The 16,293-nt window shown below is 40.3% G+C and overlaps 1 protein-coding gene across 5 annotated transcripts in view; it reads right to left on the bottom strand.

Moving 5' to 3' along the window:
* Positions 1-16,293, bottom strand: part of ZFAT (zinc finger and AT-hook domain containing) — a 96,078-nt gene that overhangs the window by 37,322 nt on the left and 42,463 nt on the right. For all 5 annotated transcript variants that reach the window (XM_064442047.1, XM_064442046.1, XM_064442050.1 and 2 more), the window contains 3 exons: positions 14,568-16,036; positions 13,185-13,417; positions 2,930-3,017 (listed from right to left, as the gene is read on the bottom strand). In XM_064442047.1, coding sequence (XP_064298117.1) covers positions 2,930-3,017; positions 13,185-13,417; positions 14,568-16,036 — 1,790 coding nt within the window. The remainder of the gene's footprint in view (positions 1-2,929; positions 3,018-13,184; positions 13,418-14,567; positions 16,037-16,293) is intronic.

The following is a 16,293-nucleotide window of genomic DNA, read 5'->3' as shown; positions in this document are numbered from 1 at the left end:
ATAATGAAAACATTGTCAAATGGTTTTAAAACCCAAATCCCATTACTCAATCATTTCAGATTAATAAAATGCTAAATATCACAACTCGATGAAAGTACAGGACTTGTGCAATATAAACATTAAGACATGAGAGCTGACGACTTATGCTCAAAATCTTACAAAATTTGAAAGTTACAGTCTAAACTGATTTTTACCAAATATGAACTGTCATACCTAGTCTCCTGACGATTGGTCCCAGAATGGTATCAAAAATCCTGCCTGAATTCATACACACAAGAAAAACAACCTCAAAAGGGAAAGGTAAAAGCTCATGAACTGAGCAGAGATATATTCTGAAGTACCCGAGAAAGAAAAATACAGACACAAGTCTGAACCCTCATCTGCCTTCTATGGCTTAGATCCTTCATTCATGACTGCAGGCTAGTATGTCTGCTCAGTAGGGAACTGTGAAAGCTGATGCCTCTCAGGACTATTAACAAATATAATATTAAATCAGACAGTGCACAAAAAGGTAGATAATTCTGAGAGCTGGGACCAGAATGCAGGATGACTCCTTCACTGCTGAGTACCCAAATCATTTGGCAATAAAGCCAAGCTCTCTTATCCCTTTGGTTTGAAACACTGCTCTACCAAAGCCTACAGAGATTTTTGTCCCACTGCCTTCATGGGACCAGAATTCAACTCCTATTCTCTGCAAACCTAGAAGAGGAAGGAATACTGTTTTACTATTTTATTTCATACTTTCTACTTGATGAAATAGAAGAGATAAAAGAAGGGTCATGCTGAATGATATTAAGAAAGGAAGGAGAAAGGAGGTCCAAAAATAGCAGTTTAATGATAAATATGAAAGTGTTTCAGTTTAAATTAATTTTTGATATGTCGTTTTAAAATTCAATTCCTTTTAACAGTATCCATTTTTCCTTTCATCTTTATTCTTTTCCATTTACATTCTTAAAAACAATTGCACTCATTCCACTGCATTTCTTCATAGCTTATATCATCACACCACTCACATTTATTTGGCTTGTAATTAAGTATGTTGTATGAATAAAGGATTTCCTCCTGATTACAAGGACAGCATGCACAGGAAAAAGATTTGTGCATTAATTCTCTTCCGTATATCGAAACAGTGTTGCTGCATAACTACTGCATAGGCATATCTTAGATGTAGTATTTCTTTAGTACCATGGAGATATACCTAATAAATCTGGTATTTTGCTTCCAAGTTCTATTCGCCTGCGATGTATGAATTAAAAATGAGGACACAAAATAACAGGCTGTGCACGTTTTCTTTTTTAGCCTTACCTCTACTGTAACCCAGAGCTTAAAAGAACCCACTTTCCTGGATCAAAAAATTTACACTATACTTCTAAAGGGATTCAAATACCAAATGAATTGTTCAAAAGTATTTAAATGCATGAGTTTACTGCATCAGGGCTCCAGAGTTAACTGGTGTTTATGGACCCCAGACACAGCAAACACTAATAATTCAGCAGTCAATGGACCAACAGCAACCTGTAGGGACACAGTATATAACATACTGCTAGTTCACAGATCACATTATTTAGGGAGGCCTCCTATACTCCCTGGCTGAGACAGCACAAAGGCTTTACAGGCACAGCTCTTGAGATTCAATTTCTATGCTTCCTGGGTGACATACCTCCTGACTACAGTATAGCACAGAAGCCTTTTCTCATCTCAATTTGCTGCATCAGACATGTCCCCTGATGTATGACAAGCCCTCCAACCACACTGTTGTAGAGTGGTCTGCAAATAAAGAGCTTTGGTAACTAAAGAGCTGAAGTGGGAGTTACTCTGAAATTAAAGTGAAGGAAACTGTTTAAAACACGGGTCTAGCACTATCTAGTGGCAGTAGGAAGAAGCTACTGCTTTACCCACTATGTTTTATTTCTGAAAAAGACAAGTTATATAATTTTAACTAGATTTATTCCTCCCCAAACTCAGTTTAAGCATGGCCAGCGTTTTCTTTCTTAATATCAAATTATGTCAGGTGATAAGTTACAAGTTACACTGTAGGTAAGTTTAATTAAAATATGTTGGCCAATGCGATCAACTCTCCTTCAGCCACAACAGCAGTGGGCCTTTCTAGCCACGTAACCCAGATACTGAGGAGGAAAGTATGGACACACCAATGAGTGAGATTTAAAGCAGTCCCTGCACCAGTCACTTGAGCACTTCGGCACTGAATTCCAAAGATTTGAGAAAGGATTGTTTTCTCAGGCACAGCACATTGACTTACCGCATTCATTTTATGTCGTGCTTGCACTGATAAACCAGGGCACTAGAATGCACAGTATAGACAGAGTTTGAATGAACTGCAGTATTTAGCTTGGATCCAGCCAGGCTTGTCGGCTGCAGTTTAATACTGGCCATACTATATCACAACTTGTTCTAGTAAGAGCCTTGCTGCAGACTTCAGTGAGCCCTGGAGGTAAAGCCTAGCCACAAAGTAACTGAGGAGACCTAGAGTCAGCTCAGGGACCTCTGCATTCCTGTCAATTACCTACAGACAAATAACGTGCAATAAATCCATTTCTGTCAGTTTATGTGTGGCCAATGGGGATTTTATGTCTTATGGTTGTTACAGGATGTCTATATGCCTAATTCCAAACTCCCCAGTGCTTAATTTGAATTCACCTCGGTCTTCTTTTGGAAGTGAGCTCTTTGCCACATGAAGGCCGATTTCTTAGCACAATTACCTGATACGCTCCACAACACACAAGCTCAAACAATAACTTTTTTCACTCTAAATTCTAATATCTGCAAACCCAATGCAATTCTTACTCTAAAACAGTTAAACTAGACATAGACTCTTCTTCTTTGGAATGTAATCACATTACACTGCTCACTCTAAACCTTTATCCATTTATTGCAATAGACTGAGAAATTTTCCTTGATTTTTTCTTACCAGGGTGATTTGTCTTGATGTGCGATTTTATAAGTCGATCTTCAGAAAATGACTTCTCACAAACAGGACAGGAATAACTCTTTTTATCCTTAAGCGACAAAGAAAGAAAGGAAGAGATTGCATTATCAGTCCTCTGGTGTAATCACTATAGTCATTACTCAGTAATACATGGTTCCCGACAAAGTTATAATTGAAGGTTCAGTTTTTAAGGAAAAAAAATGAAGATATTAATAGTGAAATAAGTGAAGGAGAAATCTTAAAATACTCTAAGCACATCATTAATCCTCATGAACGAAGGGCACCAAGTTACAGCACATGAGAATACGCACAATAAATGTAAGCATTATCTTCTGACTGACTCTTTAGAGAATCAAAAGTCAAAAGATCAAGTCACACAACAGAAGAAAATGTATTTGATATAAGCAGTAATATTCAGGTTTTTTCCATTTTTTTCACTAGTCCACCCTTCTGAAACCTATGGACCAGATCTCATTATTCTGAAGACATCCACCAGTATGTGTATTTAAAACACTACTTAATGGCCTGAACTTGAGAAGAGTTAACAATGACAGCCGCCATTACTTACCTAGTCCCTACATTTCTAACTACAGCATTTTATGTATTACCAATGAAGTATTATACTACTATTTTGATTTTAAAGCTTACTGACTACTCTGGCTTTTATCAGTGTCCCTCACATTACAAAAGATTTAACACCCTTAAACAAGTTGAACTGGACAGTTTTGATGCAATTTCTTCCTACATGCAGTTCTAGTGTAACTGTAATTTTAATGTTTTTAAAAATGCATCTAAGTCCACATTAAAATGTAGGAATTTTCTCCATTAATTGGTATATTACCCCATCTAAAATAACCTTTGCTGCTTATTATATAAATTGAAGAAGTTGTTCTTTACAGAAGTACCAACTGACACAACAGACTGGATGCTTGCATTGGGTTTGTATGGCGAGGTTTTCATAGCAGGGGTCTGCAGGGGTGGTTTCTGTGAGGAGCTGCTAGAAGCTTCCCCTACGTCTGGTAAAGCCAATGCCAGCCGGCTGCAAGACAGACCCGCCGCTAGCCAAGGCCGAGCCCATCAGTGACAGTGGCAGTGCCTCTGGGATAATGTATTTAAGAAGCAGGGGGGAACCGAGCAATTGCAGCCAGAGACAGGAGTGAGAATATGTGTGAGGAATGACTTGCAGACACCAAGGTCAGTGAAGAAGGAAGGCGAGGAGGTGCTCCAGGTGCCAGGGCAGAGATTCCCTGCAGCCCGTGGTGAAGACCGTGGTGAGGCAGGCTGTCCCCCTGCAGCCCCTGGAGGTTACAGTGCAGCAGGTATCCACCTGCAGCCCGTCGAGGACCCCACACCAGAGCAGGTGGATGCCCAAAGGAGGCTGTGACCCCGTGGGATTTGATTTGATTGGCAATAAATTAAGATAATCTCCCCAAGTTTTGCCTGTAACAGTAAGTGGTGAGTGATCTCCCTTCTTTACCTCAACCACAAGCCTTTCATTGTATTTTCTCTCCCCTGTCCAGCTGAGGAGAAAGAATGATAGAGTGGCTTTTTGGTGGGACCCTAGCGCCAACCCACCACAATGCTCAATCTAATGAGTGGGTTATCTACTCACTTCTGCACTGACCAGATTAACATACGACTGGATTATCAAAACAGCACATGGAGTGAAGTCTAGTTAGTCTTGACAACTAGGCAGATATAACCAGATAACATATTTTCTGGTGGGAGATGTGTACCTACCAAACCACTGAGGGATCACTGTAAAAGGCAAGCTGAAGCCACAAAACAGATATTTCACTAGTTATTTCAGGAGGACAAAAAACTTCCTGAAGCACGTGGAAGGAAGATTACTGTATCAAAAAAGAGACAGATCACTGTGTTATAGAAGAGAAATTTGGAGGTAACAGGAGAATAAGGGTCCTGGACTGTATCAGTTTCTGACCTGAGACTAAACAGCATCTCTGAAGAGTGAGAAAAAATATTCAAGGAGGTTATTATTGTCTATATGCTACACTTATACATCTATAAATGTACATATCTCTTACCAGAAAAGCAATACTTGATTTGTTTTCATGGCAAACAGATTTTGGAATATGATGCAGGTATTTGCATTCAGTATCATGAACCTCTGAGAAGGAAATCCCTATGTTGAAGTACCTACAAGTTAAAACCAGAAGTAGCCCTAGAACTCATGGGCTGAAATAGCAATAAATACTTTCATGACAGTAAGATGTGGGATATGAAGGCCTCATTGCTATTAATGTGGCAATGGCACAAGAAGAATTCTGCCTGTGCTGTCAGAAGGTCATTTGGTCCTGTGAGAAAACCTACACAAGGGAGTGGGGATGGCAGCTTCTAAAGGATTACACCCTGAGTAGAGCAAAGACAGTACCTTCACAGAATCACAGAATGGCAGGGGTTGGAAGGGACCTCTAGAGGTCATCTTGTCCAACCTCCCTGCTTGAGCAGGCACACCCAGAGCAGGGGGCACAGGAACGCGTCCAGGCGGGGTTTGAATGTCTCCAGGGAAGGAGAGTCCACAGCCTCCCTGGGCAGCCTGTGCCACTGCTCTGGCACCCGCACATGAAAGGAGTTTTTTCTCACATTTAGGTGGAACCTCCGATGTTCCAACTTGTGCCCACTGCCCCTTGTCCTCTTGTTGGGCACCACTGAAAAGAGTCTAGTCCCATCCTCTTGACACCCACCCTTCAGATGTTCAAGATCCCCCCTCAGTCTTCTCCAGTCTAAACAAACCCAGGTCTCTCAGCCTTTCCTCATAAGGGAGATATTCCAGTCCCCTGATCATAGCTCTCTGCTGGACTCTCCTGTAGTTCCCTGTCTTTCTTAAACTGGGGAGTAAAAACTGGACACAGCGCTCCAGATGTGGTCTCACTAGGGCAGAGTAGAGGGGGAGGATAACCTCCCTCAATCTGCTGGCCACACTCCTTTTAATGCATCCCAGGATACTGTTGGCCTTCTTGCCCACAAGGGCACATTGCTGGCTCAGTGATTGAGTTGGGGCAGCCACCATTTTGGACCCTGAGAATCTCAAGTGAAGAAGGAAGAGCAGAGAATACTAGCTGGTTTTTGGAAGAAGAGATTCAAGGACCCTACAATGCTGACAAAATCTCCTTGAGAAAGAGCTGTTGATTGGCAGAATTAGGGTCTCTCAAATCATATAACCTATTATCCCTAAACCTGCTACTGATGATTTTGGACTTCTACCTGAACACATTACTCAAATGAAAACTGGTAGATTAATTCTAAGAAAACTCTATAGCACTGTTTGCACCTTTTCAAAGACTGGGTTGCAGAATCACATTCATAATTCGGCACATATAAGGAAAACATCGGCACAGTATTATTTAGGGGCTGTTGAGGGGTCATCTGAAATTTGTGGACAGATCTGTCTGTTCCTCAAACTTGCCATATAACTGGTTTCAAAATATACAATAAATGAAGAAAAAAAATTAGTATACTTTTAATGTACAGTTGGGGGCTGCTGGTCTTTAATACTCCTTGTATTAAGTACTTCTCAGTGTGCCCAGAACACTGAGACAAATACACCTTCTGTTTCATAAAATTAAATAGGGGAAAAAAAAAAAAAGAAACCCAACACTCCACTCCACACAGACTACTTTAGGTAAAATGCTATAATTGTGATAGCTTTACATTCTTGCTAATACTCTTCAGGATGGCAAGGCTGTAAGCCTATTCTTGAGAGAAAAAATAAAAATCATCAACAAATACATCAAGAGCTACAGAGCAACACGAAAGTATGGGCACCAAGAAAACATCCTTCTGCATGACGATGGTAGCAAAATATTTCAATAACTAAATAATCCAAACAGCATTCCTCAAGCAGTTAGAAGGTTATCTATACCAAGTTCTGCAGTAAATGATCTTCAAAAGTGGTACCTTTTGTTGTGTAGCAAACAGATTGCGCTTCTGAGCACTGAGTCCTTTCAAAGCGTATCTGTCAAGCTCCAGTCTCTCACAGAAAGCATCCATCTGAAGCCAAGCCTTCCACTGTTGTTTGACCAGGTTGGCACCACGGACTTTTGGAGCTTACATTATTAGTTTTGAATGTTTAAGTGTACTTCTGTCACTGCACTGAGAGCTTGTGACAGTGCTAGTCCTTCAGTGTAATCCCATCACCCTCAAAATGAGGCTTTAAGAAATCCTCTGTTGCAAATGATGCATTTCAGAGCACCCCGGTCACAACACAGAGCTCCAGAGAAAGTCTTCCCCACCACAGCTCTAGCTCTTCAGAGTGCCCTTGTCATAGGCGATGACAGAGGCACTTTGAAGGACTTAGGCTGAGGTTGTAGTAATACCTTCATCACATTCTCAGTGTGCAAGTTTTCCTCTGGTAAGAATAAAAGCTATTTATCCTATGCCTTATCAGACTGCCTACCTTTTAAATGCCTTTGAGGTTTTATTTGAAGGACACAAACAGAAGCCAAGTATCAAGAGACCTGGATCTACCTTTGTTAGAGACCAGCTCCATAGTCCAATCAGTTACTTAAATTTCAAAGTCATTTCCACACTTCCTGAGATTTGCTTAATCCCCCTATTAGCCAATTTGAGAAAATATAAGAAACTTAAAGTAATTCCAAAATAGTTAGCTTTCTGACTGAAAGTACTGTTCACATTCCACGAATGAAGGACGAATTACGTCCAAAAATATTCTTAAACCTGGTGAAAAAAACAGTCTAATACTATCAGAGAATTTTCTTGTTTATGCTACGTTTAATTATAAAATAAGGCCATTTACATAGGGATCACAATGCCTTTCTCTTTATATAAATGAATCAAAATTATGCTACGGAAGCATCAGCTATATTGCATTACCAATTTATAGCTCTCTGAAGAGAATTTTGTTTCTATGAGGCATGTGTTTCAAGATAATTCAATGGGTAGGTATACTAGTATAGAGCCAAGAAAAGTAAAATGAAAAGCCTCTGCATATGTAGCATTTAAAGCAACAGACCGCTATGAAGATTATTTAATGAATCACACAGCACTAAATATGACCTACACTGCAAAACATCAGAAGCATTACCAGCTGTCTATTGCACTCGTCCGTAAAGAGACATCCAGATGACACAAGTATCTCCTATGAAAATACATAGAATACATATGATCATATATTATATGATCTATATGGCAATTCTGCTACTAATTTCAAAAGAGACCATGTGAACTCCTGACTGCTTTGTTTGATTGATTTCATTAACAGTGTAAAATTAAGACCAAATTAGACAAATATGTTATAGAAATCAACAATGCATTCCCCTCCTCTTAGTAGTAGTGACATGATTCTATGAGCAGGAAATAAAACAAAGCTTTACTAAATATTGGTACTCTGAGAGCATTTCCAGTGAAAGTCCCCACAACCCAGTTAACACAGCATTCAACTGTATGATTTCGTAGAGGAATAGAGAGCCAAAGCCTGTTCCTGCACCCACACAGTTCAACAGAAATTTAATTTCTAAGGCCTACGGGAACAGAATTAGGGCCCCGAGTTACACTTCCGAGGAGTGAAGACATCCAGACATCTTCACCACAGTTGTCGTGATATTCAAATCAAAATTTGCAGGAAAGATTCCTGAATTAAGCTGATGTCCTTTTAAAACGCAACTTAGTGGCTATGCACACATGTGAAGGAGGCTACAGAAAAATTTGCAACTGGCTAGACAGACTTCTATGAAGTCTGGCAAGCAGCAGAAATCACAGCTCACAATATGACAAGCACCTGCATACAGTACTGTTTAAGCATTTTCTTATTAAATAACCACTAATAAAAATGAATGGCTAGCTGGCATTCAATATGGACACAAGGACCAAGAACAAAAGCCATTCTCCAACTGAGTGCTTGATCATAGATATTTCCGTTAATTCCTTCCCTTTCCTGTACCTTGCATTCTTGACTACATCGTGGCACTGCTCCAGAGGCAAAGGTATCACAGTGACGGTCTGAAGATGAACACTCTTCAGGAAGGGGAAATAAGCAATCAGAGCTCAAGTATCTCGCTTCCTACCGAAAGCTCTAACTGTGCTATTACACGAAAGGTCAGCAGCATAATGAAATTTCTAAGCATCCTTCCAAAAACAAGAATCATTTACATGCTGAAAAGTACATGAAAGCACATGTAGGCTCCTAAGAGCAAGTGCTGGTTCTGGGTCTGAACTCCGTTTTTACAGAGGCGCTTATCTTGCAGTGTCTATTACATATACAGATTTAACACCAAGAATTGTCATAAACCACTAGTCAAGCCTTAGAAGTAAAAGACAGGTACTGAAAATCAGAGAATATATGCGAAATTTTGGTTTTAAATCAAGCCAAGACCCAATTACCAGACTTCAAAAGTAAATCTTAGAATCACAGAATGTTGTGAGCTGGAAGGGACCCACAAGGATCATCAAGTCCAACTCCTGTCCCTGCACAGGACAACCCCAAATTCACACCATGTCTCTGAGGGCCGTGTCCAAGTGCTTCCTGAATATCACCAGGCTGGTGCCGTGATGCCTCCCTGGGGAGCCTGTTCCAGGGCTCCACCACCCTCTGGGGGAAGAACCTTTTCCTAATACCCAGCCTAACCCTCCCCTGGCACATCTTCCTGCCATTCCCTCGGGTCCTGTTGTCGGTCACCAGAGAGAAGAGATCAGTGCCTGCCCCTCCTCCTCCCCTTGGGAGGAAGCTGCAGACCATGATGAGGTCTGCCCTCAGCCTCCTCTGCTCCAGCCTGATCAAACCAAGGGACTTTAGCAGCTCCTCATATGGTTTTCCCTCTAAACCCTTCACCAAGTTCATGGCCCTCCCCTGGACACTCTCTGGTAGCTTTGTACCCTTAATGTCCTGTGGCTCCCAAACCTGCCCACAGCACTCGAGGTGAGGCCGCCCCAGCGCGGAGCAGAGCGGGACAATCCCCTCCCTCGCCCGGCTGCAGCGCAGGGCCTGATGGACCCCAGGGCACGGCTGGCCCTCTTGGCTGCCAGGGCACACTGGTGGCTCATGTTCAACTTCCATCGACCAGAACCCCCAGGTCCCTCTGCAGAGCTGCTCTCCAGCCTCTCGTTCCCCCGTCTGGGGCTGCTGTGCCCCAGGTGCAAAATCTGGCACTTGCCCTGGTTAAACTCCATATGGCTGGTGATGGTCCAGCTCTCCAGTCTGTCCAGATCCCTCGGCAGGGCCTCTGTGCCCTTGAGAGCGTCATCGGAAAACTTAATTAGAATTCCTTCCAGTCCTGCATCCAGGTCATTAACAAAGAGATTAAAGAGTACTGGCCCCAAGATGGATCCCTGTGGAACCCCGCTAGTGACTGGCTGCCAGCCCCATGTAACCCTTACTGTGACCCTTTGAGCCTGATCTTCCCTGCCCCATCTTCCCTATAACAATGATGTGTAGCCAATACTGAGGCAACAGGCAGCATGCACAGCTTCCACCATCATCCCCCAGGGAATAAACAATCCCAAAGTCAGTGCAAGACTTGGATGGTGCAAAGAGAATAAAATGGCAGTATAGTGTGCAACAGGGATGAACATTAAGCTGCTTTTTAATAACCATCATTTATCTTGTTCACCAAATATGACAGGGATCCAGTTGAAAAGCATCCAGCAACAACGTAACGAAAGACAGGCATTCATACAAGGAACTGAACTGAGATTTTTATATCATCTATCTCTAGGGAAGCTTTAATTTTATTAAGAATTGATTTTGCAAACTGAAATTAACATTAAAGTAGCTTTCCACATTTAACTGTGCACAGTTTGTTAAAGTACTATATTTTGGAATGAGCTGTCCTGTTCAGTGAGGTATTCAGTAAGTAAAAACACCAAGCAGTGGGCACTGGCCAATATGAGAACTGGCAAGTTTAGTTACTGAGTAAATTCTAATACATGAATTTTTCAATCCATTTAAATACTCTAATATATTTGACAGTAAGCACAGTTCTGAAAGATCTCACTGTCACACTGTTTTTAAATATGAAATGCATTTTCTCGGTTCTGTTTAGTACCATGAAAATGATCCTCCTGGTGGGAGCTGTCGGACATTCATCACTCTTGAAAAACAGGTACTTAGGTAAGGATATGGGATATCTAATTTTAGGCTCTTTTTTCTTAAGTAGTCTCAAATATCATTCACACAGATTTTTGCTGTCAGATGGACATCGTAAATATAATAAACTCAAAACCAGCCCAGAAGTATGTCTATTATGTGAGCTTTCTGCACATTTCATAACAAATTCAGATTCTGTTTAAAATACTACAGAGTCAGGGAGCAAAAGGGGGAAAAATGTTCCCTTTCGTGTCACTTGTTTTGTTTCGTTTTTTAAAGCTGTCCTGCAGTTACAAAAGATGAGTACTTAACAAGAGTAGAAGAAGTGCTCCGTTCTGTTACAAACACCTTTCAGGTAACTTCAGCTGTTGGAAACATTGGTCAAGATCCTGCCTGCTGACTACAGAAGATGACCTGAAACCACTAGGCACTGTATATTAACAGCTTTTTAAAGTAGCTATGCAGAAAGAAAGTGTCCACATCTGAGGGAAATTTAATATAAATCCTTAATTCAAGCATCACATTTCACTAGGAAAAGGAAGTGTAGCAACAATATCATAGGACTAAGTGCGTAATGATGTTGCTTTCTCATGTGATTAGGAGGAATCTGTGGTGCATAGTATCAAGGGTGTGTAAGATTTATTTATAAGATAATGCCACCAAAAACCATAATGTTGTGCAAAGAATGAAAAAAGGCCCATCTGTGTGAATACTTCCTTGTTCCTAAAGGATAGGAGAGTGACTGTTGCAATTAACTGGTATTCCCTCATGTGTGGGAATAAGAATAAAAATAAATTCAGGAGAAGGGTAAATCACCTTTAGGAAGTATTTTACTGTATAAATTATTAAAAATCTCGAATTGCAGGGGCGTAGTTCATGCCAATTTTCTGGCATTATCCGTCAAGAATGTTTAATTACAAATCACTTGCTTGTCATTTTATGAAATCCTAAATTGTACTTTATTCAATACCAGCATCTGCATATAAAATCTTATGAGGTCATACGTTCCACCTAAGCACTGCAGATGGCCTTCAGGAAGACTACAGCAAAAGCAGACTAAATTCATTATTCCGGGAAGCAGGCACTTGCCAAACATCCGTTTCTGGAGGTCAGTTTGGAATGGGAAGGAACTTACCTGTGTTCATACACTGTGTGAGTGTATGCACATTACAACCTCTCTGGGCATACACAAGCCTAGAATGTCCTGGATCAACTACACTGTGCAAGCAGAAAGGATCCTGCCACATGGCAGGAAAAGAAGGCAACACTGATGTAAAATAAATAATTGTTTTTTCTTAAACTTCCAAGAAAAGCATGTAAATAATTTCACTTCTAAAAAAGTATCTTAATCAACAATGAAAAATAAAATCTCCTTCCTTAGCTTTAAAATATTTCTTATTCTGAACACCTTAATGTATTTTTTTAAACGTACTTTTGAAACAAATGCAAGCGGCATTGATATCGAAAACATTTTTCCTCCACAGATTATTCATGTGATAACGTTGGATCAGAGCAAGATCACAAAGCAGCGTCCTGCACAAAGAGGGCTTCCAGTCAGGCATGCAGCCCCTTGCATACTCTCGAAGAAAACACGCAGCAGGGCACGTTGCAGAAATAGACCAGACTTGTTTTTAACACAATGGAATTTAGAGCGGGAAAGCTTACTGAATAAGATAGGAGCCTTTTAAAAAAGGATCTCTTCACCCTTGTAACCACAACAGAACCTGATAGATATTCAAAGAGATTGGCTGCAACTAGTTGGAGCTATCTGGAAAAAAAACAATTCTTTTCAACGATTTAGATTTCTGCCTGTAGTAATTAAATGAGGAACATATTTTCATTTTACCACAATCATCTATTTATGAAGGAAGGGAATCCAGCTGCAAGAAATGAAGTAAAGTAACAATAGTACCAGACGTCATTTTACTCTCTCAAGATCCAAAGAATCTCAGAATACTGGGAAAACCAAAGGGCGAAAATGGATATATTCTACTGGAAAATACTACGAGAGGGACCAAATATCTAGTTGCTGTAACTCATGTATTGCCTGCATAGAAGTATGCAGAGAGCACTCAGGTAAGAACTCTCACCTGTGTCTTCAAACATTGCCACACAATTCCAAACATGATGACGACACTGAATTTAGGCAAACATACTGTTTTGTTTGTTACTTACCAGCTCTGTGTGAACTTTAAGATGTGCCTGGAGCTTGTATTTATCTGGAGTAGAGTAGTCGCAATGTTCTGTGGGACATTTCAGCAAAATATTGCTGTGTTTCTGAATGACGTGACGCTTCAGGCAGTTTTTGGTGATGGAAGAATAATTGCACTGGGAGCAGTAATATAAATGTTCTCGAGTGTGTGTACGAACGTGCATGTCATAATGCACTTGGTACCAAAACAGCTTGCCTGAAAATAAAATTAGACATGAAGAAAGTAATTTCTAAACAATTGTTAGTGAAAATTCCAATACCCAGTTTTCCTGTTGGGCAAAATACAGTCTGAATCCTGACCCTTTTGTCTTTAATAAAAACTTGTCCTAAGGACCCTTCACTACTGAAAATATGTTTACAAAACCACTTTTGTCTAAAAAGATTGTGTGTCATATGTCCTGAAACAGACTAACAAGGGCAACTTTAATGCAATCCAATGATGTTTTTCCTAATAAGGAAGTCCTTTAAATCTGTTCTATAGAAGGAACTGTACACTAAGAGATTGTTGATATCTTTTTTACTTCCTTTTGTGTTATTCCTCCCTGAAAGCCTTTCTGACATAGTGGCACCTAAAAGAAGCAGCGCATAGCAATTCATCTAATGTACACTGTTAAGGTATTTCAAAAACTTTTTTTTTGGTCCAAATTTTGATTCCTTTCCCTTCTCAAGAATGAAGGCTACAAAATAAATCCCAAATAGTTTCTTTTCCAGCTATGCAAACACAAAAATTTTCAGTTAGAATGAATGGGAACGGTGTATTCTTCCCACTGTCATAAACTCCGAATACCAATTACAAACAGAACAGTCTTGATCTGGTACTGTGTAATGAAAATTTTCATCTCAAACACTGATTGAGAACAAGTCACAAAATAAATGCCAGCATATGTATCTATTGTATAGAATGCATATTATCATATGTCCGTCCATACTATATGAAAAAGACTCTGAATTTTATACTAAGCTGATAATGAAGCTTAAGCATTAAAGCATGGACTAACTAATGCTGATCACATGCCTACATCTGCTGTGTTTGGCCCTAGTGAAAGTTATGAGGTGGGGAGAGGCATGTGGACAGAAATAATCTAATTCAATCAAATTTCACATCAACAGAAAATTGAGCCTAGCAAGGCATTGCTATGCTGTATTTTCCACTAGTGGGGTTTTTTTTTTGAGATTTGAGTCATTTCACACTGTTTACACAGCCTGAAATAAATCTCACTGAACCCCAGAATCCATACTGAACCACAGAAAAGATACACAAATATATCAAAAACTAAACCAGTGGAGCAGGAAAAAGATAGCCCACTGTATCACATTAAAAAAACCATCATTCTACTACTCCTTACCACAATATTCACATTCCAAGTCTCCATAAACTTTCCTTATCCTCTCACACAACTCCGTGTTCATTTGTCGCTTCTGCAAGCTATCCAAGATCTGCATAAAGGCAACAGCTCCACTCCCGCTGTCTGATGCAGCTGCATTAGAAGCGGCTGCCTGTGAACCGATGGCTGCGTTAGCTTCTGGTGCAGGCAAAGGGTTTGTGGTTTCTGCTGAATTCGGAATTGGTGGATTGCTTGTTTCTGATTCACTGGAAGGAACAGATTGATTTCTCTCTTCGGAGACCGAAAGGTTCTCAGTCACTACATTGCTTTGACTTGGATTTAAACTTTTGTCCTCAGACAGCAAAAGCTGAACTTCTTCACCCTGCTCAGTTACAGAGCTGCAGTGATTAACTTCCTCCTCATTTGCAGCAGAAATTTTTAACTCATCAGAACCAGAAGCACCATTTTTCAGCAGAAAGCAATCTGACGCTACACAGGATTGAATGTTTGGGACTGCTACATCTGTTGTCTGACACAGCGTCTCTGTTGCATTCTCCACCAGAGGATTTTCAAGTTCTAACAAAGGGACTGTATCGATTTTTAAGTCACCGTTGTGTTGACCATTATGGTTTACATCTGCAGCTGTTGATTCACCTTTACAAGCAGATGACTGTGGTGTGTTACTAGCATCAGCACTCATGATAGCCAATTCATCTGCACTTTGTGTTAGCTCTTCGCCAAGGGCTTCTGGCTGGATATCGCCTCCTGGCTCCAGAAGGCAGAAACTTTGATTGATAGAACTGTTAAAAACAGAAGCCTCATGCAAATCTGCGTGCACATCTTTGATGTGAGCACGGAGTCTTACAGAACTGACAAATTTCTTCAGGCACACAGAACACACATAAACAAATGGGTGTTTTCTCACATGAAGTTCAAGGGCTTGGTATTTAGTGGCTCCATGACCACAGAGCTCACAAGCAAAGGGCCTTTCATCGCCATGAACAAGCATGTGACGGTCTCGATCGAGTTCATTTTTGAATTTGCGTTCGCAAATATGGCAGTCATAAAGAAGTTGTCTTTTGCCTTCTCGTGTCATCAAGCGAAGTTCATCAAAAACATCTTTCACTTTTTTATCTTGAAGGTCATGTGTTTCCTTGATGTGCTTGATCAAATTTTTAACATCTGAGTATTTCTTTTTGCAGAAGCGACAGTGCTGCTTGATTTTCTTGTGAACTCTTTCAATATGGACTTTGAGATGGCCTTTGCTGAGACAAGTGAACGTACAATAATCGCAGCTAAACTTTTCCCCTGTATGTTTCCGCATGTGAACGTTAAGGTTGGCTTTGATTGCGCTGGCATAACTGCAGTATGAACACTTGTAAGGTTTTTCGTTTGTATGGATCCTCAGATGTGCTTGGAGGGAGTGCTTAAATTTGAACACCTTGTTACAGTATTCACATGTAAAAATCTTCAGCTGAGTTGGACCCAACCTAAAAAGAAACCAAACCAGATATATTTACAATATCGAAACTCAGTAACGTAATATGTCAAAATTTCCCTAGATATTAAAACTGGACAGAAATGTTTAATTTATTTTAAAAATGTATTCTCCACAGGTTTTTTGAATTCTATAACTTATGCACAGATTATTTTCAGCTGTTCCTTCATTTAAAAGGCTCAGAAAATATTTCAGTTTCATGAAAATGGTTAGGGAAACATTTCAGTCATATTTTGCATTAATATGAAG

Source organism: Phalacrocorax carbo, chromosome 2 (assembly GCF_963921805.1).
Source record: "Phalacrocorax carbo chromosome 2, bPhaCar2.1, whole genome shotgun sequence".
Taxonomy (NCBI): Eukaryota; Metazoa; Chordata; class Aves; order Suliformes; family Phalacrocoracidae; genus Phalacrocorax; species Phalacrocorax carbo.
The sequence above is the reverse complement of the archived record's forward strand: the minus strand, read 5'-3'. Positions and strand labels throughout refer to the sequence as shown.